Raw genomic sequence first — 22921 nt, forward strand, 5'->3', positions numbered from 1 at the left:
TGTTTTCGTTTCTTCCGTGGTTGGTCTTACAATTGAACAGAGCATTCTGCTACAAAAGTATGTTTCCATTCTGCTGCCCAAGTGTGCTGTATCTGTCCCAACCTCCCTAACTTTTTAGCCTTGGTATTTGTCTTAATTGAATTAATGTGTTAGTCTCATTTAAAATAGGGCTGGAGTTCTCTGTTGTGATTGTCTAGCACAGAGCTATGGACTGTACATATGCAGGGGTCTGGTTGTAAGATTGGGTGCTAAGTTAGACAGACATAGGTTATTGGGAAGCAAACCCAAATATGGTGTGATGTTGCAGGAATATTCTGTATTTGTGGTGGCTGCAAGAAATGTAAATAGAAAAGTAAATAGAATTTAAAAACTGGCTTTGCTTTTGTTGTAAAGTAGATGCACATTTGCAAACCAAATTAAAGACAACTGATTTCTCATCATATTCATACTACAGGTCAATTACTCCGGCTAAAAATGTTTAGAGAAGATCATGGATCTTGGATGACAATGTTCTTCAGCATCATTCTCTTCCTCTTCATTTTTTCTCACATTTACAATCTGTGCCTCCTTATGGCAGGGAATATGAGGTAGGCTTGTTTTTTTCTTTCTCACTGTCTTCTTATAAACTAAATTTGATATAGAAATCTTTTTACTGCATGCTATTGCATAATTAACAACAGGTTATTGTAGTGTAAACAAGTTAACATTTGAAATATATTTTGTTAACACCTCAATATTTCTAAATTTGGTGATGGTGGTATTTTTATAATTTAATTAAGAGATATAGGGTATCAGTCTTGGATAGTGTTAGACTCATTAGTATATAGTCAGGCAGCCCCCGTACTTTAACACCCTCATGCCCTAGCCAGCCCTTGTCATTATTTTCACATGCATTGCAGCGCAGGGGCTGGGGACAGAAGTTACACATAAACCAGTTTAAATGATTGGAAACTGGTTTAAACCTGTAACAGAACAAAAGTTCAGTATATATAAACCACTTTCAAAATGGCCATAACCAGTTTAAGATAAACCTGGATGGATGTAGTACCAGACTTAACTGATTTAAGTTAAACTGGTTTATGGATCTTCTGTCCCAGATCCCTTCCTGGTTCAAGTTAACTCACAGTCCCCCAGCATTCCAGGATGCTTGACAGCTTCAGTGGAACAGGGACTGCCCCACCCCTGTGCTCCATAGTCTGCTTCCTGCCTGCATCTGTCAGCCCATGGCGGGGGGGAGGGCAGGGAAACAAACCTCCAAAACCTTCCTAACCTGGGTCTACACAGTGTGTTGTGGGGAAGCCCCATGGTGGTAGCTTTTCACCCCTCTGCCACCTTCCCCCTGCTGGGGGCAGCCCTCATCTCCCCCTCTCATGCACAGCTGCTTGCTTTAGCCACTGCCACAGGAGAGAGGAGGAAGGTGTTCCCAAGGCCCGGGGGGCATGGGGGTGGGTGGTCTTGCAGTGGCTGAGACTTGCAATGGCTGAGTTTAGCAGCTGTGGGGTTTGGAAGAGGTGGGGTTTGGGAGAGGAAAAATTCCCCTCAGCTCCCTGGGGCTGCCCTGGGCTGGGGAATCCTGGGCTGGGGTTGGATGAAGCCCCCCAAGTCAGGGGATCCCCAGTGACCCCATGCTGGGCTGCACGGGCAGGCACCTGTGTGCAAAGGGCTTCTCCCTCTATCCTATGACAGTGGCTGAAGCAATCAGCAGCTGGAAAGGGGAGGGGAGAGAAATTTCCTTCTGCTCCCCAGGGCTGCCTGGGCTGGGGAACTCAGGCTGGGGGAAAACCCCTGAGGGTGAGGCTCTCTGAAAGTGGCTCAACACCTGGACAGGGGGCTCCTCTACCCCTGTGGAGGGACAGTAGGGGGCTGGGACCATGTATTGGGGAGCCAATTGGGGATGGCCCCACTTGGCTGGGCTGGCAATGGCCGGCAGTCTGGGAGACCTGTTTTAGTGCCCCTGCCTACTGGCCTGGGTCAGTGCAGGCCTCCCTCTGCCTTTCCCAGTTGAAAACTGAACATCGGTTCAGTTGGTTATCTGTTCAATCCATGCAGCTTAGAGGAAGCTTCCTAGATTGAATCGATTCTGCCTTGGGCTTCGTGACTGTCTGTTTGTACTTAGCCTTAATGACCCTGCCATAGGATAGTACCATCCCCAACAGTACTATCTTATGGCAGAGTTAGTTAATTTACTGTGCCCTAATATTGGTGCACATGTAGGTGGTGATGCTTTACTGCAGAACTAATTATTGTACTCTGCAGTAAAGTGCATGTGTAGATGCACCCAGTAGGAGGCAAAAATTGTTCTCATAGAATTTTATGAGATGCTGTTTAATAGACTCAGATGCATTATGGAAATAACAATGTAATGTGTTATACATCCCAGAGTGCCACCACAAATATATGCAGTACAAAAGTCACAATACCAGTGTAAGAAAAATAAAAGGTGAAATTGATAAAGTGATAAATTAGGTGTTGTTGACACCAACCAATCACGTTAATAATGTAAACACCATAGTTAAACCAAACAAATTATGGATTTGTATAAACCCAGAAAAGTATGAATAAGGGCATCAAACCTGATTGATATCCCAGGAGAACCCTGTGGTCATTAAGGCTCTGAGATGATAGTTATTGATAGATACCTAAGAAGCAGCACAATAACCCTTTCATCTCTGGGCTGATTGAATTCTGAATCCCATAATTTATATCTATTATTAATTAAATGCATCTGTTTGTGTTTATTGTTTATTATTATGATGTAATTATGATGTAATTGTAATACCATGTTTCCTTGAATCCCAGATGAGGATTTTTCAGCCACTGCTCCCCCTCTGCCACCTGCCCCCCTCTGCTCTGCTCCTTTCCTCTCCACCTCTGCTCTTTGTTGCCAAGTTTCTGTTGCTTCTGCCCCAGCTGCCCTGGCCACTGCTGCTTACCTTGCTGTCTTCACTCTTGCTCCAGCTGGGCTCTGTCTCCAGCTCAGAATGGGGAGCATGGAGCACATTCTGCCTCCCACCTCACCCAGCCGTGTAGCAGTTGCAGTGGCAGCAGTTCTGGTTCTAGCAGGCAGGCAGTAGGAGGTTAAAGTGGAAGGCAGGCACCAGGGAGAACAAGAGCGGTGGGAGGCATGAAACGGTATAAACACCACTGTGAGAGGCAGTTGTGGGGTGTCTAGACACTCAGGGGTGGGGGGGCAGCAGGGGGGGGACAAGTGGTAAGGGGCAGGGGTCAGGTCACCATACTCCCCTACCACTCCCCCCACCCCCCCACCTGCTGCTGCTTGCCCTGCTGCAGTGGTGGGAGGACAGATTTAAGATAACCCTCCAAAATTAGATTCTATACATGGAAAACTTTAACAAATTTATACATTTTCCAAGTTTAGAACCTGATGACTGGGGTGCGGTCTTAAATTCGGAGTCATCTTGGATTCAGGTAAATATGGTTTATTTTCCCAAAATTAGAAAATATTGAAATCAGTGGATACTGGCCTCTCATGCCAAACAAAGTTAATTTACCCCAGCCAACATTCCTCTGTTCCACCTTTATTGTACTCTTTCTCGGTTCATTTGCATTCTATTAACTGCACTTAATGATCCTAATGAAAGTCAATGTCCGTGTGCATACAGACAGGCATTATCTATTTATAAAGCTGTTTGTGTCAGTCACTCTGTCCTCTGGCATAAAGTGGAATCTCCCTGATGTTTTGGCCAGTCATTGGACTGGCAAATTATTGTTATGAGAAACAACATGTTATGTCCAGCTGCGTGACTTTTACATACAACATTATTACTTGTTCTCCATGCTGTGTAAGTGTGTTGTAACGATATGTAGTAAAATTCATTCAGGCACAAGCTTTTGATCTTAATAGTATATTCCTACCCCAAAGGAGCTAGGATTAGCTCTCTCAAAGTATAGATGGAATAGCATGCACTGTTCCTCAGAAAAAAACAATGCATTGAAAGATTCTTCAGCAAAGGGAACACTCTCAAAGTCCATTATTTATTCTGTTTTAAAATAGGATATTTTTGGAGTGGATTACCTCTGATTTTACTGCATACAGTACTTATGAGAGCTGCATTTGATACCTCTGCAAACAAAAAGAGTCACAGTATGGACAGAACACTTATTTGTATGATCCAGTTATACACTGGAAGAAAATTGAGGCTCTGGGGACAGGTTACTATCTGTATTCATGCAGCCTATAGTCTGAGGACCGTTGACTTACTGTCATCTGGGCTTCTGCACATAGGGAACTTTAAAATAAAAGCATTTAAAGTAATAAGTCACTTTCCAAAGAAAAGGGGGCTCTGAAAGCTTTAAAATCCAAGTTCCAAGGCTGAGGGAAAAAAAAAAGCCACTCTTTTTGTGCCTGTGCATGCATCACTCTGTCCCTCTGCCAGATAGCTTTGTATGGTGGCAGGAGAGTGAAATTGGCAAGTTTTTTCATGTCTGAGCACTTGATCTTGTCAGTGAAAATCCCCAGTGGCTCATAGAATGGAAACAGTGGGGACAGCGATGCATCTGGCTACATCTGTCAATAGAGATGAATACAGCTGAAAATGTCCTGATGAAAGATAGGGACACTTTGCACAGGAGCTAGCTTTAACTTTGTCTCAAGACCTCGTCTCTCAGCATATGATACATTTTTATTATTGCTAAGATGTGTTTGAAAGGTGCTATTTCATGCATATCTTAACTTTGACAAACCTAAAAACATCTGGCTGGTGTCCCTTTAAAGACTCAAATGAAGAATTTATACTTTTCCAGAAGCAGACAGAAGGTGAGTAATATGAGGATGTAGGCTGCATGGTGGATACAACTGAAAGGCTTTTCTGACTGTGACAGATAGACCCATGTCTGTTTTGAATCTCCTTTTGTGAAATCCATTTATTTCTTGGGTTTCAGCTTTGTATTGTAACTTCTACTAGGGATTAAACCATTCATTTTGTTGTAAGGGCCACCTGAGTGACTGTATCTGAGAAGCTGGGACCAGAGCAACTGGTGCCATCAATTTTGATTGCATTTCAATTACTGGCCCATCCACAAGAATAATGGATTCTCTAAAAAAGAAGCCTGGATGGGCTAAGAGAGTAGAATTCCCAGTCTGGGTATTTGGCTCAAAGGGATTGGAGATTATATTTAAATGGGACCAGGAGGGTTGCAACCCCCAACCATGTGCAGAAAACTAGAGGAAAGCAGAAAACAAACAGGAAATGTTGCCTAGATTGTGGAATTTGACTTAAACCCAGGACTTGAAGAAGGATGAAATCAGATGGTGGGAAATATATTCAGAACATTTCCCCCTACCAGAGATCTGTATTTATCTAGTGGTGTTAAAACTACTGGTTAAAAAAATCCTTTGATAAATCCTGTATTCCTTGCTTAATTGTTCTGTGTTGTCCCCAAAAGAGTCACCCAAGATGCTCAGATTGCCCACAGCGAGGTGGAGTGCTGAGGGGCTATATAAGCAATTGGATGGGAGGTTCTTAGGAGACCTGGGGCACTTGTTTCAAGGGCTTAGGTGGCTGAACTGTAAGACTCCAAAAAAGATCCCGGATATGGGATCTACACCTGGGAGTGCACCTGATTGACCCAAAGCTTGCAGTAGTCACTAGTCACTACTAGTCTAACCCATTTAGAGCAGGTTCTTTCCATCGATAGAGGAGGAAAGTGCCCATTTATAATGTCAGGATGGTTATGTAAGTAAGGGTGACTGTGAGGAGTGGCTTAAGCACAGATTAAGACAGGTTTTATTTCAGGATATTTTTAAACGTTTTAGAGAATCTAAAACTGACCAGAGAGAAATGGGAAGATAGATAACTTGCATAGAAATAAGGAAATAAATACATTTTGCAAGGGGGCTGAGGGAGTTAAGTTACCAATTTTCACAGAAATTCAGTGGGATTTGGGCTCCTAAATCTTTGAAAATCCCAGCATGAGGTCTTTGAGTAGGATTGATTTGCCTGTTCAAGAGTCTGCCTTGCTGCCTCTCTGTAATGCTGAGGCAGAGGCAACAGTGAAAAGTGGGTTATCAGTCCTGGGTTCTCAGTTTTTATCATTTTAGCAATTTCCATTGCACGATTACAAAGCACTTTACAAAGGAGGATAGGTATCATCATCCTCACTTTGAGTGGGGAAGTGGAGGCATAGAGATAAGTGACTTGGACAAGGTCCCACAATAATTTGTATGTAATATCTGTGTCTCTTAACTACCAAGCCAGGACATTTTTCTTAAGTCAGAGGCATCTGTACTTTAGGCTCAAATTCTCAGCCACCTACAATTTGTGTTAAGTCTGCTTGGGCTGCCCGAAATCTAAATACTGTACTGAATCCACTAAAGCTGGCAATCATGTCAGAAGCCAGGCAAGATGCTACCAACTCTCCAGAAGACCTTTGATTCCAGGATGTCACAATATAGACAGGACTTGCAGAAGCTACCTGACTTGGTGGATCAGGTGGATATGACAGGACCAACATATTGCAAATTGTTCCTTCTCTTTCTGTGTTGCTGAGCATTTAAAAAAAATAATAGCTTTTGTCCCTGTGTATACCTAACTGACTAGAAGCATTCAGTTTCATTAGTAATTCTGATATGTCAGGAGTCCCTAAAATAAGAATTGGCCGTGTTAATTTTAAGCTTTAGTTGCAAGGTATGTGGGGACATCCTTCTTAGTGAAATAAAAAAGGCCAAATTGATAGGGAGAAAGAAAAAAACATATAAAAAGCTTGTGTAGTAATTACCTAGGATTTGACATCTGGAAATGTGTTCTGGAAAAAGCCACTTGATGGCAGCAAAAGGCGTGTTTTAAAAATAGAAAACTAAATTTAGTAGACGTATGTGAGATAAGGATAACAGTATTTTTTACACTATTTTTGGTTGAATTCCTAGTCTTCTGTATAAATTCATTTCAATTAAGAAATTCTGTTTCCTGAACTCTCTATTCTATGTTGTATCATCTTATTTGACATCAGAACCCTGATTCTACCATTGTATTATGAGGCTATATACATTTGTAATGAGATTAACTGAAATTTTTCACCTGGGACATTTTTAAATGAAATATTGGTCTTCCCTAGGGGGAAAAAAATCTTGTCCTTCTGAATCTTGTTGACATCTAATAATACCGTAGTATTCAATCTTACAACAAATGATCTGAGTTTTGTCAGATAACACTAACTGTCTGTCTTCCGTATTTTAACTGTCCAATATTAAAGATATTATTTCTGGATTGATTTTCTAAAGATGAATTCAGGTAACTCATTATTCAGTATTATAAAGTGAGCTTATAAGTGTAGACACAGCCCAGTTTTTATCTGGCTGTATTTACAATATTGGTATGGTAATAATACAGTTGTTAGAATTGTCTCCTTTGAGTGCTTGGATCTGTCAGTAACAGTTTTCTTTACTTGGACTGCCACCATGGTTCAGCTGTTCTTATAGGTCTACTAGCAGATCCTTACTGGTATTTTGGTGTAGGTCTGTGCAAAGCAGCAAGTATTTGATTTGGATTCAGATTCGACTGATTCAGAGGGGCAGTGATTCAATTTGGTGATTTGTGTCACTGTCCCAATTCGATTTGGCCAAATCAGATTCAGAGATTCGGCCATAGACTATAATGGGGAATCACTAAAATACCTATAACTTTTTCATTTTTTTGCAGATTCAGATGAAACCAGCAGGGATGGTAACCCCTTCTGAGGGCATGAAACCTGCCAAGTTTCAAGGAGATAGGTGTAGGGGTTTCTGTGAAACTGCACCTCATACTGTTGAAAGCAAAACTTTTATCACTTGTGTGTTTAAGGGGTGTAGGTTGTAGCTGTGTTGGTCTAAGGACATAGGTAGACAAGGTTCTTTGGGTCAATCTGACATCTTTTATTAGACCAACTGAATAGTTGGAGAAATATATCTTAGCAAGCTTTCAGGTTTAAAAACCCTTCGTCAGGCTGAGGAAGCATCTGCAGTCAGTGTGTGTGCTCTTCCTGGATGGAATGAATAGTAAAGAAGCCAGAGGCTGGTATGCATGCAAGAAAGTGAGTCAGTGAAAATGGCCTCCCTACCCTACCCTACCCTACCCTACCCTACCCTACCCAGGCCTCTCTACCCTGGCAGGGTACAGTTTTATGTCATGTTCAGGACCTGGGGCCTCCTCCTTCCCCATAGCCCCAGCCCATACCTCCAAGTTCTTCCTGGTATGGGAACTCAGCAGGGAGATGTTCTTTCCCTGCTGGCTGGCAATAAACTAAACTGCTGCTTCCAGCTCTGAGAGCAGGACATTAAATGCAAATAAAGCAAATAAAAAAAGCAAATAGGTGCAAAGTGAGAAGGGTGGCACTCGTTCCATCTGCACATGGAGCTTGGGGAACCCCAGGAGCAGGAGGTTCACCTTCAGAAACACCAGCAGCTCCAGCAAACCAGGATCCAAGGAGGTGTGGTGGGGTGTCACAATATCCCCAAAAATGCTGAACACCCTCTCACTTGGAACACTGGTTGGTGGACAGGACAGGTATTCCCGAGCAACCGTGGCCAGATCCTGCCATACCTGGCTGCGTGTTGCCCAATAGGCCAAGGGGTCACAGTGCAGCGGCTCAATGTCCTTGGCAAGAGAGGTAGCCACCAAAGCTTCTGTCATGACCCAAAGGGTATGATTTTGTGTGTGCTTTGGCACTGCAGAATTATTTCCCGCCACGAGGAGCTTTCTTTGCACGGTGCAATTCTCAGTTGCATAGAGAAAACCCCGGTGCAAAGGAGTTCCCGCCATTCGCATGCAAATTTGTTCCCCACTATTGGCTGTTTCTAAATTATTCCCACGTGGCGGCTAGTGATTGACTTGCTAGCCGTATAAGAGGCTTGAGCGGTTTCCGCCCAAGTTGGAGGAGGAGGACTCCACAACCATCTGGAGGAGGAGAACTTCGCATCCATCTCATGAAGAACTCTAAGCGCTGTGGAGCTTAACAAACCCAGCGTGTGCCTTAAGGAGGATACAGGGGCCTGATCAACCTCTAGCCTCTCTCTGTCGCCGCCTGATCCCTCGACGTATCCTTCCCCGCGCGCTCGGTCCACAGAGCCTAGCAAACTTCGTGTGTGTGTGTATCCAGAGCTCTTTCCAGGTTTAAGAGGCTCGAGTTTTCTACGGGTCTTGTTCGTGCGAGTTTTCTTTTCGTTTGTAACTGCAACTTAAGCGAAGTTTTTCCTGCCTGCACCGCGACCATCTACAGTGTAAGTAAAATAATCTGTAATCAACCGCTACGCGTCCATGCCTAATTCTAGTCCTCTGTGCCGAATTCCCCGACCCATGTGCCAGGGCTGCTGGCCACAGCCTGCCGCGCGCCCCCGAAAGCCTTGGACCGCTCCTGGCCTGCACAGCTTCCATGCTGCCTGCCGGATGGTGGGGTCTGGTGCCTCTGGACCCCAACATTGAAGCTATGCCCTTGGCCCACATTGGCAGTGGCTGTGGTGGAGGAAATTGGCTGGTAGTTGGAGTGCTGGCATGAGAAAGTGGATCCCCCTCCTCCATGTCCCCCTGCCTTTGCCCTTCTGCCTCCCTGACTCTGTTCACCAGCACCTCCATCCAGTGATTGAGGGTTTTGCTGCTGCAGATGCTCCCCTTCACCCTTGGGTTGCACATGGCCACCAGCACATGGACCATACTGGAGCACAATGGATTCAGCTGTTTTTTGATGTTCCTTCAACCACTTCACAAGTGCCTGCACCTCTGGTGAAAGTGGCTTGCCCCAGCCAGGAACATTGATCCCCTGGAACTCCTCCATCACTATGTGGATCCCCTGGCTAAGGAGGGCATAGCCAGCACTGAGGCTCTCAATGGCCTCAAGGAATGGCTTGAAGACCACCAAGATCTAGGAGATCGTATCCCACTCAGTTTCTTAAAGGGTGCCACTGATCCCAATCTCCTCTCTGAGACCTTTTAATGGGTCTCCCGATTTGATTTCGATTTGGAGATTTGGCTGCTGAATCAGGCCAAATCTCTGAATCAAATCTCCTACTAAAGCTTAGCACAGCCCTATTCTGGTGTCTTTCCTTTTAATGTTGTTTGTTTCAAACATGCTTATTTCCACTTAAGTCAAAAGGTGATTTTTTTATGTTACTGGTAAAACTCACCATGAGTTTCATTGTACAAAATTTCATGCAGGTTCTGTTCTGAATAGGGACGTGTTTAAGCACATGCTTAAATACTTTACTGAACTGGGTCCTTATTATAAATAAATCTTTAGTTGATGAAATCATTTGTGCACAGAAATGCAAGTTATATTTTTTAATCATAAAGAAACAGGGTACAACTATAACCACCCCTAAAATATTTTAATTTTATTCCATGGTTACTGAACTTTTAAATACGGTATATATTTTTAATGCAGTTACATGTAGTCCCTGGTGCTCCTGGAAAACTGTACTTCCCAGTACTTTTTTATTTAAATTTTACCTTTTTCTCAAAGTGTCCTCTCAAAAGGTTTATACAAATTATGGGATATGTATGCCATTTGTTTCATAGAGCAAGGTTCTGAAAGAGAGGCAATTTTTTTTCCTCAGTATAGTTAATGGCCAACTGGACTCCAAGGGCCACAGGAGAGCTGTACTAGTTTACACTAGATGAGGATAATTTTAAAGACATTTAATTAGTCCTCTATCCCTACCCATTCCATAGTATCCCACCTAGACATAGGTATTATCCTAAATACATATGTATTACCCAAGAACCTTGTCCATTTAGACATATGTATTATCCTCCGGTTAGGCTTTTGTTTCCAGTGCCAACAGATGTTGTGTTGTTATAATTTATTGGACTTCCCAAACAGAGAGCACCAACAGCCCTTGCACCTTAAAGTGCCCCAGGTAGACATAAATAACATATTAATGATGATTCTTACTTTAGCAGATTCTTCATGGAAAAAATTATTTGATTTGCGCTCTGATGTTCAGCAAGTTCTAGATCTTGCAGAGTATCAGAGGGAATCACTTTCACAACAGTGAACCTTTCACCCAAGCTCAGCTACTAAAACTCACTTAAGTACTCCAGTAGTTTTAACCTTTTTTTGATTGAGGATAGACATACTCTCCATCAACTGGTGAATCAGTAATAGTTCTTCTCAGTTCCTTGTATTAAATCTGCCAAGATTACCTGCATTTTTCCAGAATCAGGCTTCAGTAATTTTTTCTGCATTTAGATCCATGCACAGGAGAACTGTCAGTAATATCTCATTGGCCCACAAGGATTGTTGCCACGAGGTTGTGAAAGACATAGAGCTGTCTTGTCATAATTTATTAATACAGCATGTTACTGGGCTGTTTACTATGTGAATATATTGTTTTAATGCAATACAGGACTGTAAGGGAAAGCAAGCAGGAAGTAAAAAAAGATTCCTTATAAGCTACATTTTTGCAAACATTTTAGGGTAGTTAAGTGACAAGTCCAGGGTTGGAAAAAGCCCAGCAACAAACAATCAAACAGACTGCATTAATTTTAAAAACACACTCTCTCAAAAGGAAATGGGATCATTCAGAGAAACCCAGCTGAGACACAGACACCTGCTGGGGTGTCAGAAGAAGCTGTATCTGCCTTGGTTCCCCTCAGGGGGAAGTATGTCATTAGGAAAGAGGGACCTGTGTAGGCTGTTTTAAAATCCCCTTTCTCTATAAGTTTTCTTCCTACTGATAAAATAAGCAGCAATGGTTTTTGAACAGGTTTTTTTCTCACTATGTATGTGACTGGTCATGGACACATGAAGCTGAGAATCACAGATGCTGAACCCAGTTGGACCTGCTGGGTAAGCACAATTAACATATGGGCTAATTACAGATAGTGAAAAACTGAGCTGAATCAATTCAATCTTTGCAGGTCAGTCTAAGCTGCGTAGATTGAATCAATAAGCAAGTGAACAGACATTTACTTTTGAGTCTGGAAATGCAGCCATATGCCTGCAGTGGCCCAGCCCAGAAGCCAGGGGGTCCTAGAGCATGCCTCCCTGCTTGGGGTGCTAGATCATGGCCCCCATGGCTAGGGACAGAAATTACACATAAACTGGTATAAGTGATTGGAAACCAATTCAAATCTGTAACACAACAGAAATTCAGTGCACATAAGCCAACTATCAAAATGGCTGAAACCAGTTTAAGATAAACCTGGATAGATGTAGTATAAGACTTGACTGATTTAGGTTAAATTGATTTATTGAACTTCTGTTCCAGATCCCTCCAGATTCAAATTAACTCGGTCCCCCAGGATGCTTTGCACCTCCCCCGCAAGCCCCTCCTTGCAGGTTGGGCAGGCTAGCCTTGTCTCAAGCAGTCTGCTCCAGCCAAGCAGGGAGGCATGGCCTAGCACCCCATGGCTTCTGGCCTGGGCCACTGCAGGTATGTGACTGCATTTCCAGAGTCAGAAGTAAATGTCTGTCCACTTGCTTATCAGTTGAATCTAAGCAGCTTAGACTGACCAGCCAAGATTGAATAGTTTCAGCCTTGGGTTTTTTAACTGAACTTAGCCATTGTGTGTCATAGCCTAGGGCCCAGCCTAGGAGTGGTAGAATTATGTGATTTTGTTCTAGGGGAGATCAGACATGGCCCTCACTTAAAGGGGTGCACTGAAAGGGACTGGAGAGGGGACAGACAAGTAGCTAGTCCTGTACCATGACATAGACATTCTGTGGCGTCTGCATGGTGACACTGATGTGACTTCTGGAATATCTTATGACTGAAGAGACCAATGACATAACAGTGATTTCCTGCCCCTCCATTTAAATAAATGTCCTTTTAAATATAAGGAATAACTTAACCAACATGAGAAATAGTATGGCCAAATAAATTAAAGTGAAAAAATGTATTTCACTTCAAGCATAAGTTTTCATATAATTCAATATCTTATAGCTCTTTTTACTCCTTGTGAAATAATGTATTTCTAATTAAAGAAAACAGAAACCATTTAAAATGTTGACAATTGCAGCTAATGCATTTTTGATTAATTTTAAGTAAATATAAAAATAATTCTGACATTAAAAAGAAAATATTTCTTTTCCTTTATTTTTTACATGTATACATTTTTCATTTTTAAAATATTGCTGTTCACAAAATGAATATAATAGTTAAAAGAATGAAATAGCTATTTTTTACCCATCCTGTGGACACTGTGTGACATTTCTGACTCTTTTAGAAACCTGATGTGATGACTGTGACACATTGTTCTTTTATTACATTTTGGTGTCTAATTGTATGGATGTCACTTTCTCATTTCAGAATACTGCGGTGTTATAGTCATTGATAATGCTTTAATCACCTGGTAGCATTGTAACTGCGGCCTGGAGTGCGGATTGCCTACAAAGATCATGTGGGCATATGCCACCTAATCAGATCCCTGGCATAGAAGTGTTCTGACATTGCCTTGCAGGCCTGTTCTCTGCCTATGTCACCTGACTGAAATGTCTTTCCTGATTGAAATGTTTTTGTCTAACCAAAATTTTTTGACTCAACACAGGGGAAATTAAATATCCTGTAATATTAAGGAGGCCAGAGGCGGATCCAGAGGGGATGCTATGGCAGGTTTGCCACCTCCCTTTCAGAGTGGCCCACAGGTGCAGCAAATGGGATTTTAAGTCCCTGAAGCAGGTAAGAAATTTCCCCCTTCCACTCTTGGCAACCCCTCCCTTCCCCTCTGTGTTCAGTGACATGTCCCCACCCCTTCCCTTACCTCCTTTCCCATCGGCCCCCTCCCCCCACCTGCTCTTTCCTCTGTCACTGCCCAAAACAGAAGCCAACTCCTTGCACTTCTGCTCCATGCAATGCTAGATGGAGTGGGCTACGGGGGGCTGGGACAGTGCCAATGGAAGGCAGATATCTCAAACCCCTTTCTGCACCCAGAGACATAAGTAAAGAGGGCAAGTGGGGGAATGGGAAGGAAGGAGAAGGGAGGTGCCACTGAGCATGGAAGGGAAGGGCATGACTGCCAAGAGCCAAGATGGAGCGACAGATTCTTACCTGAATCAGGGGCTTTAAAAAAGTCCCTGCAACATGGTCTGCTCTCCTGGCAGGGAGGAGTAAGAGGAGGAGAGGCTGGACGTGGGGGGTGCAGCTACCCCTGTGGCATCAGTTGCTTCTCACACACCCCACTTTTCAAAATCCTGGATGCACCTATGAAAGAGGGCAAACTAGTTGGCATAATGGCCTATTTTGGTTTTAAACTATGAAATGTATAATGCTATAACAGAGGCATAGGAAGGCAGTTTTTCACCCTGGGCAGCAGTGATGGATGGGCCAGTGGCTGGGCTGCAGGCAGCAGTGGCTCTTATTTTTGCACCTTCCCCAAGTCGATTCTTGGGGCTGGTGCTTTACTTTTACCTCTTTAGTTAGGCTACTGTGCTATAGTCTTGCACCTTGTCCCTGGCTAAGGAACAAATTGCAGTGGGTGAGATCTGCTGCTGTTGTGCTTTGAATAGCAATATTGCAACTAGTGGAGTTATGTAGATATTCACCAGTTGAGGATATACCACACTATTTTCATTTTCTTTCAACTCTTCAGTGTTAGGCAATTCGAGTTGCTAAGCTCAAAAGCACTTTTAAGAGATGTTCAGCTAATAGTGGCAAGTAATTTTATAAAAGCAGTTTCTCAAGAGGAAGTGATTTGGGGTTCCAAAAAATTGTATTTGAAAGTGCAGCATATCTGCAGAATTAGTTACCTCTCTTCCAGACTTACACGCACATTTGAATATTTCCATTCATTGGAGTGAATTTACTTAAGTATATAGAATTAAGCACTTGAGTAAGTCTTGGTAAGGCCAGGACCATAACGTTTGCAAATATATCATCTTTGCTAGAGAATATAGCCTACAAGTTTTAAAATATCTGAAAACTTATTGTGCAGCTGTTCTTTCAACAAAGTACAAGGAAAAACTGAGTAAGGTCAAGGACTCAGTGAAAGCTTGAAAATGCTGTCTTGTAAACCATGGCGTTTTGCCACTGCAAAATCAGAGCATAACAATTGTTCTTATTATTGGTGTCTAGCAGAAGCTAATATATGGTGTCAGATATTCTTGTTGCTTTATCCATTGCTATACACTTCAGTCAAAAAACCCCCACATATCTAACTGTAAAATTTAAAATGAGCTTCTCAATGAAATACTAGCCTGATTTGTTTCAACAATTATATAATTCACCTAAAAGGGAAAATATATGTGCATATCTAAGACAGAGGGTTCTCTTGTACACTAAAATGTTGTATTTAGATTTGTTAAGAAGTTGGCTCTAGCTAAATAATGAAGATATTTAAAAATCCTCCTGAAGTTCTTCCTAATGTTAAAAATTTAAGAGGATAAAAACTTTCTAGTCAGTGGAGCTGATTGGAAAATATTATCATTTTCCATCTATAGGAAATTCTTATTTTTGTCAAAGTAACTGAAGATTTTTCAGTTGGAATGAAAAGCTTGTGGTTTTTAGCTAAAATCTGGAAGTTTTTCAATGGAATAATCTGGATTTCCATAGAAAACAGACATTTATTGCTAAAAATTTAGGCTGGTTGAATGTCCAGTTAAAACAGCTTAGATAGAATTTTTTCAACATGTCTGGCTCCGAGTACACTGTAATCAAGAGATGAAAATCCCTGCCCCCATTTTAACTCAGAGTTCAGTTTGCGAGGCAATAGAGAGCACAGGTTCTCAGCCTTTTTAGATGCAAAACTAAGGCATCCCTGGTTAGACTGAAAGCAGTCCTTGGAAAATGCCAGCTCTTATCTTTCATTCATTTTTGACTATGGAAAATAAATAGAGCAATTGTTCTGTTGCAAAGAACTCAGAAAGCCCATAACAGGTCAGAATGTGTTGAATACTATGGATTCCTATTTGAAATTTCTGGGTGTACCTTGTGACTCCTGTTTACCAACCTAGCAGTGCTCATATTATGCCTCACCCTTAAAAGGACCTCATGGCACCCTGTTTGAGAATCACAGCAGTAGAGGGTAGAAAGGGAGATTGAAATATAACAACAATGCCCCCTCTTACCTACACAATATTAAGAGTGTAGACAGGATACAAATTTTCAGGACCATGAAACTGTGGTAGGAAAAGCAGGTAGTTATTCAAACATCCAGATCATCATAGAGCATGGCAAGACCATAAATGCTGTCAGCACTCAGCAGCCAGGAGCTGGTGTGCAGTGATTTCAGTATGATTTGTGGGAGTCCCCTCTCCAGAGGTTCCTGAAGACACCTGAGTGCAGAGGAAAGTGCTAATTGGCTGGCTGCCTGGGGAACTACACCCACTGGGGGTCTCTCCCCCCAACCTCATACATGGAGTGTAGAGTCACAGGACACTTAAGTGACATATTTCTTAACAAATGTAATAGCCTACATGTTTCCTGTTAGGGTCCATCCTTTATCTGTAGCAGTATAATTTTGCCCTGGACTTAGATTGGGTCTTTGATGTTGTCAGCATATTCTAAAAGTTAAAATGAGAAACTACCAAAAGGACTCTACAACATTTTGAAAAGAAAAAAAAATGACAAGATTTGTTATAGAAAATATCAGCTCGAAATTGTTACTTACTGTAGAGACTTAAGGTTTATTTTCATTTAATTTATCTTTCCTGTCCCCTATTTTCAGTAAGGACAAATGCAAAGTCCTGCACTTGGATGGAAAAATTGCATGCCTAAATAGAGACTGGGGAATGACTGGCTAGGCAGAGAAGCACCTAGGGCTCACACTTAACCATAAACTGGATATAAGCCAACAGTATATTCCGGTTGCTAAAAAAGCTAACAGAATACTGGGTTATATTAATAGAGCATCACTTGCAAATGAAGGGAAGTGATTCTTTCATTTTATTTAGCACTGTTAAGGCCTCACGTAGAATACTGTGTCCAGTTTTGGGCCCCACACTTCAAGAAAAACTTGCTTGGAAAAAGTCCAGTGGAAAGCGATAAAAGTGATTAGGGGCCTGGCATTGGCGATGCATAGGAGGTGCACGTGGGTGCATGTGCACCCCCTGGAAGCACCAGCTGCGAAACCAGAAGTTCTCAGCAGTCAACCACAGGGGGATTTCCCCCGGTCACCTATGGGTTGCTGGGGGATCCCCTGCCCTGGTTGGCGATTGCTGCTGGTGGACCGTCTCCGCCCCCTGGCCAGCGATCTGGTGTCTCCCTAGACTCGGGAGGCACCAGTCGCCCACGGGGCCTGGGATGTACAAATTATGAGGAAAAGCTGAAAGAGCTAAGGTTATTTAATCTGGAGGGGAGAAAACTGAGGGGGGGGATTTGATAACAGTTTTCAAAAACCTGAAGGGCGATTACAGAAAGAATGCAGATGGGCTTTTTTCCTTGACTGTAGGGGATAGGATTAGAAGCAATGGTCTCATGCTGTAGCAGAGGAAATGTATTTTGGAGATTAGGAGTAACTTTCTAATTATGAGGATGGTAACGCATTGGTACAGGCTACCTACATAAATTGTGAAATCTCCGTGTTTGGAAGTTTTCAAGATTAGGTTGGACAGCCACTTGGCTTGGATGCTTTAGTAAGAGGATGATCCTTCCTTGAGCAGAGGACTGGAGTAGAAGACCTCATGAGGTCCCTTCTTGCCCTACTTTCCTGTGATCCTGTGATCACACATTCCTATGGTAGCCATTTTATTTCCATTGATTCTTGAAGTTAAATCCTGTGTGTCTCAGTCAAAATGCCCACTGACTGTTCTTGCTGCTTCTCCAGATGGATGCTGCTTTTACATGAATCAGTAGTTCTCATCCTTCTTAGACTCAAGGCACCCCTTAGTAGACTTGAGGCACCTCTTGGAAAATATCATCTCTTAGTTTTCATTCTGTTTTTGGCCACAAAAAAATAATAGAGTAATTCTGTTGCAGAGAACTCAGAAAGACCACAGCAGGTCAGAATCTTTTTAACACTATGGATTCCTATTTGAAATATCTGAGTTTATCTTCTGAATCTTGTCTGTACACCTAATAGTGCTAACATTATGCCACAGCACCCTTTTTGAAAATCATTGATTTGGATCATTAAGTTTCCTTATAATTTATGAACCTCTGAAGAATATACCCAACTAGCTGGATAGTTAAAACCCCTGTTATTACCAAGCAACATAAGTACAATTTTAAATTGAATGTTTTCAATAACCATGGTTATTTTATTATCAATCCAATAAGGTTCATTGTGAACTCAAAGTATAATTTTGAGGAATGTATAACTTTGAAATAATTAATTTACTCCTGAGTTTTGCAGGTGGCAGAAAATTTGGCTAACTTCATCAAATGAACTCCTTATGATAAATACTGACTCACCTCTCCCTGCATTATCATTGTTTTGTTAAGTTAAAAACTAAAATATTTTCGTTATTATAAACCATCCAGTATTATTCAGGCTAAATTGAGAATTAAAACATTATAATTCACGTGAACTGTTCAGTATTATTCAGACTAAATCCAGCTACAGGGTGTGAAGATTCTTTTCCTTTTCTACCAAATAGAAATATTTCACAAAGGGGAGGAACAAGAGGAGGGGAACGAGAAAATGTGGTATGTGTTAAGAAAAGGTAAAAAGGAATATTAACAATACATGACTATAAAGGATTGAAAGAGATCTTCTTATTCTGAAATATGTAACTGAATGAAGGCATTAATGAAAGTCTCTTATTTCAAGATCTTCCTTTAGATCTGTTCAAAAAATAAAATTCTTGATGCAACTTATTAATCTAGGAATTCATGTGCTGGAAAATAACTAAGGGAAAAATATCCTAAGTACTTCTGTAAATCTCTACTTGCAAAGATTTCGTGCAGTTACTTGAAATTCTTGAGTGCTCTGTAGATTGATTAGGGATTTTTTAGCTGTCATCATCTGTACTCACCTAGTAAAGTGTAGGTTGGAAAGTTATTTTTAAAGGCATTTTTACTGTAAGGAAAGCAGCAGGACTGTGATGGAGAGCATAACTGCTAGTAAAATTAAAATGAAACATTGAAAATTACAAGGTTAGAGCCTTTTAAATTAAAGCAACCTGTGAGAAAGAATGGTGATAAAATTATTTTCAAATGGAACTTGTTCTGAAAGAAGAGCAGAGTTAAAGAATAAGCTCACCTGATTTCACATCACCTATTGTGATACCGCCATTCTACATAATAAGTAATAACTGAGAACATAAATTGATAGCAGTTAGTAGTAGCATTTGACATCTGCAATTAGCACTGTATTGATTAATACATAGTAATAGCCTCAAAAGAACCTTCTAGCAATAAAAATGCTATTAAAACAGAGAAAGAATTCTGGTACTTAAAGCTCTGAAGATACAGGATGATTTCTGGCCTACTGTACAGTGGACAGAGCAGGATTTCAGTATCTTGCCCAGTGTTTCTGTAGCCTGTTGGAACAAAGGATACCAGATGCATGTAAGTTCCCCATGCTCCTCCACCCAGGAGATCCATTGCTAAACAGGGGGTGCTGGGGAATAGGAGGTAGGGGAGCACAGAAGAGGTGGAAGCTGCCTATGAGAGCAGCCGTGAAAAGATTTTGTGGTAAAATTCCTTACCTTTGCAGAAGGAATCTATAAATGCAGAGCCTTACTTAAGGGTTTTTATATAGGGGTAATGGGTGTTGGCTCTGGGAGAATGAAAAAAACAGGAAATCTCATGAAGTGTACAGCTGTAAAACAGAAGCCATGGGATTGAAGTTGCTTACCCAATCCTTTCCTTCTGCCTCAAATTCTATTGTTAAGCAAGATTAACAACTCCCAGTACTATGATCCCCAAAGAAGACTTTTAGGATATTACAGAGCCCCACTTCCCCCTTCACCACTGCATGCGCGCCCTTCCTTATCCCTGCTGCAGCTGCCAGAAGCGCGTGGCTGGGCTGCCTTGGCCCTACCGCTATCCTGCATTTGGAGGGGACTAAATCCTGTTAGCCCCCACCTTCCACTGCCTATGCTGCAACCCCTGCCACCAGGTGAGTGGGGCTCCGGGTGGGCTGGGAGAAGGTCAGAACCTAGGTGGCTCGTCCAAGCACATGGAAGGCTTCCCACCACTACATGCACCCTGGCAGGGGCCTGGAGGACACATACCCCCCCCAATCTGTGCGGGGTTTGGGGCACAAAGCCCAGTGTGCAGTGGTAGCCACCTCTGCCCTATGCACAGATCAGGGGGAGTCATGTGCCCCCCAGGCCTCTACTGTGGTGCATGCAGTAGTAGGAGCCTCGCCCATGCACCTGGACAATCTGCCCAGGCTCCAACCCTCCTCTAGCCTGGCTGGGGCCTCCCCTGCCCCAGTCTCTCCCTCACCACAGGGGGGCAGGGCATGGAGGAGGATCGCCCCACTCACCTGGCCTGGCCCTAGTGGCAGGAGGCATGGCTCAGCCCAGTCACATGTGTCCCGCCACTGTCCCACCACTCCCAGACTGCATCCTGGCTTCCCTGCACATGTGTCCGGCTGCTTCCAATTGTGGTGCCTCTGACAGTTGAACTCAGTTGGGGTGGCCTGAGTGCACTTGCGATCACCCCCCCTAGACTGAGATCAACTGTCAGAGGCTCCACGATTGACCAGTCAGTCGGGATCCACTGGTTGGTGACCCCTGTTTTAGTCATAATTCAGACCTTAACCACAAAAGGTATTCAGTGCTTTGCAGTTATATAAATCTACATATAAGAAAGAAGAACATGAATTAGGATAAATACAATTAACTCTGAAGGAGTGCTTTCTGGTAAATCTAAAGCAGAATCAGTCAAGCCAGGGTATAACATCAGCATAGTCAGTCATTCCGTGTACAGTTCCTGTGACTCAGGAATAGCTACTTACTTAGCTATCTGAGATTTTTCCAATTACAATGATCTGTCTGTTCCAGAAAATAGAAAATGAATGCTAAAGTTCTCAGTTTGGCAGGGTCAAATGAGAAAAAAAGTCGTTTTCAACTTCCACAGTTGGTTGTAGAAAGATTCCAGTGCCCAAGAGGCCAGTTGTAGTATGGAATATTTAAACTTCCTGACTATTAAAAGACAGCCTCTCTCTCCCACTAGAATGCAGCAACCTCATAATGCCATAATCCAAATCTGTAAAGTCTTGTAGAGCTAAATATGTGGCTTTGTGGTTGAAGAAATTGTAACATTTTTGCCCATATAAAACGCAGTGAACCTTGATTTTCACCTTTTCTTACATTTTTGAATCTTCAACTATGTGTCTGTATTTTAATATAATACGTTGTGTATATATTCTGGGCATGTCTACATGTGAATTTTAGTGTACTTAAATTTAATGCACATTAAGTTAATTCGCATTAAGTGTTTTTTGGCAGGTGTCTACATACGGTGGGACTTCGGTGTAACTTTAGTCCCAAGTCACTCCAGCCCTGCCATGTGCCTCTATGTCCACTGGCGGGAGCTCCAGCCTCTGAACATGTGGCTGCCAGCACTTGATGGTCATGTTGAAGGCAGAGCTAGCTGCCAGCAATTGGCAGCCATCTTGAAAGCACACCCTCTGCATGTGACCTCTGGGCTGATGTTTCCTATGTCAGAGCAGCAGCATGGCAGAGACACAGGCAGCATGTGCTTGCTCTGCTCCTGCTGCAGCTGCACTTCCCAGCCTTGGCTGTCTCAGCTCCTGGCCCTGGCACCCAAGGATAGGGTCCCCTACTTTTCAGGGCTGCTGCCACTGTAGTGCTTGCTTGCTGCCATTCTGCATGCCTGCCACTCAGCTACCTAGTGCCGCCCGACTCTCCTGGCCACCTGCTGGATGATTGGTAGATGGCCTTCTGGGGCCCTGCCTCCGTACAGCTGCTTCTGCCAGCCCTGGCGACCGTAGGCTCCAAGACACCACAACAAGGACCGCTGTTGCCCTCCTGTCCCACCAGGCCTGCCACTTCTGGGCCCACTGTGCCAGTCAGACTGGTGGCAGTGCATTGTGCTGCAGGAATGGGATGAACAGTGGGTCAACACATTCTTGATGACCCAGGCCACCTTTGAAGACCTGCTGTGCCAGCTCCAGCCCCACCTGGAGTGCCAAGACATGGAGAAGCACCTGGCCACCCCACTGACACCTGCTGTTGGCACTGGATTTATGACCCAGATGCCTTTTTCTGTGGGGTCTCAAAACCCTCAGACTGACCATGACCTTTCCATTCGATAATAGGCAAATTTATTGATACATAGTGATAATAGAAAAGAGTAATACAAGTAATTCTATAGCTACCAATTCTAGGGCTGGCATTAGAGTCAAGATACATCTGGCCAGAAAATGAGCTTCACTTTAAGGTTCTCTCTTGAACATCAGATGTCAGCAGCCTCGAGGTCGGAGGCCAAGGCTCCCCTCCCCCACCATGGGGTGGATGAGATGGGCTGGTGGTATGCCCTCTGTCCATGTGCCTCTGGTTCCCCTCTTGTGGGAACCCCTTGGGGTGGGGGGAGGAGCTTTTGGGGATGCTTCAGAGATGGGGACCCTTTGTTGCTCGAAAGTCTCTGATTTTGTATTCTTTTCCCCTCCTGATGACTCTTCATCCATGGGCATCACTGATTGATCTTTCTGTGATCATCATACCATCCATGTTCTGTCCTGTCACCATATTCCTTTATTTCACAAACCCATCACATGCACATATCCTAATTTGGGCTTTATCGATTTCTTCTAATTTGGTCAGTCTACCAAAACTGGAAATCCTGAGGGCTCTGCACTTGGGCACTGTGACCTGGCGCCAATACTGCAGAGTCCCTTATCTCTGTTATGGAACACTGTGGTTCATGTCTTCAGTTTCTCAACCTGTGTGTCTGCTTGCTGCTTGCCTGCCAGACATAATGGGCCTTGAAGGTAGTTTTTGTCACAGTCGGGCTTTTAGAAATCAGTTAACCCTTGCTTTTCCCCTGGATCATTGTTCTAATGCAATATTTTACCTACAAGGCAATTCCTAAAAGCAAACCTCTAAATACTATTTTCTAGCCATCAGGAGGGTCGTCTGT

At 42.9% G+C, this 22921-nt stretch overlaps 1 protein-coding gene across 8 annotated transcripts in view; it reads left to right on the top strand.

Moving 5' to 3' along the window:
- TMEM117 (transmembrane protein 117) overlaps positions 1-22921 on the top strand; it is a 397723-nt gene that overhangs the window by 63973 nt on the left and 310829 nt on the right. For 7 of the 8 annotated variants that reach the window (XM_019492756.2, XM_059726034.1, XM_006272241.4 and 4 more), the window contains one exon: positions 455-587. The exons of the other annotated variant lie outside the window; for it this stretch is intronic. In XM_019492756.2, coding sequence (XP_019348301.1) covers positions 455-587 — 133 coding nt within the window. The remainder of the gene's footprint in view (positions 1-454; positions 588-22921) is intronic. 8 annotated transcript variants of the gene reach the window in all.

The sequence above is a fragment of the Alligator mississippiensis genome, chromosome 4 (genome assembly GCF_030867095.1).
Source record: "Alligator mississippiensis isolate rAllMis1 chromosome 4, rAllMis1, whole genome shotgun sequence".
NCBI classification, from domain to species: Eukaryota; Metazoa; Chordata; order Crocodylia; family Alligatoridae; genus Alligator; species Alligator mississippiensis.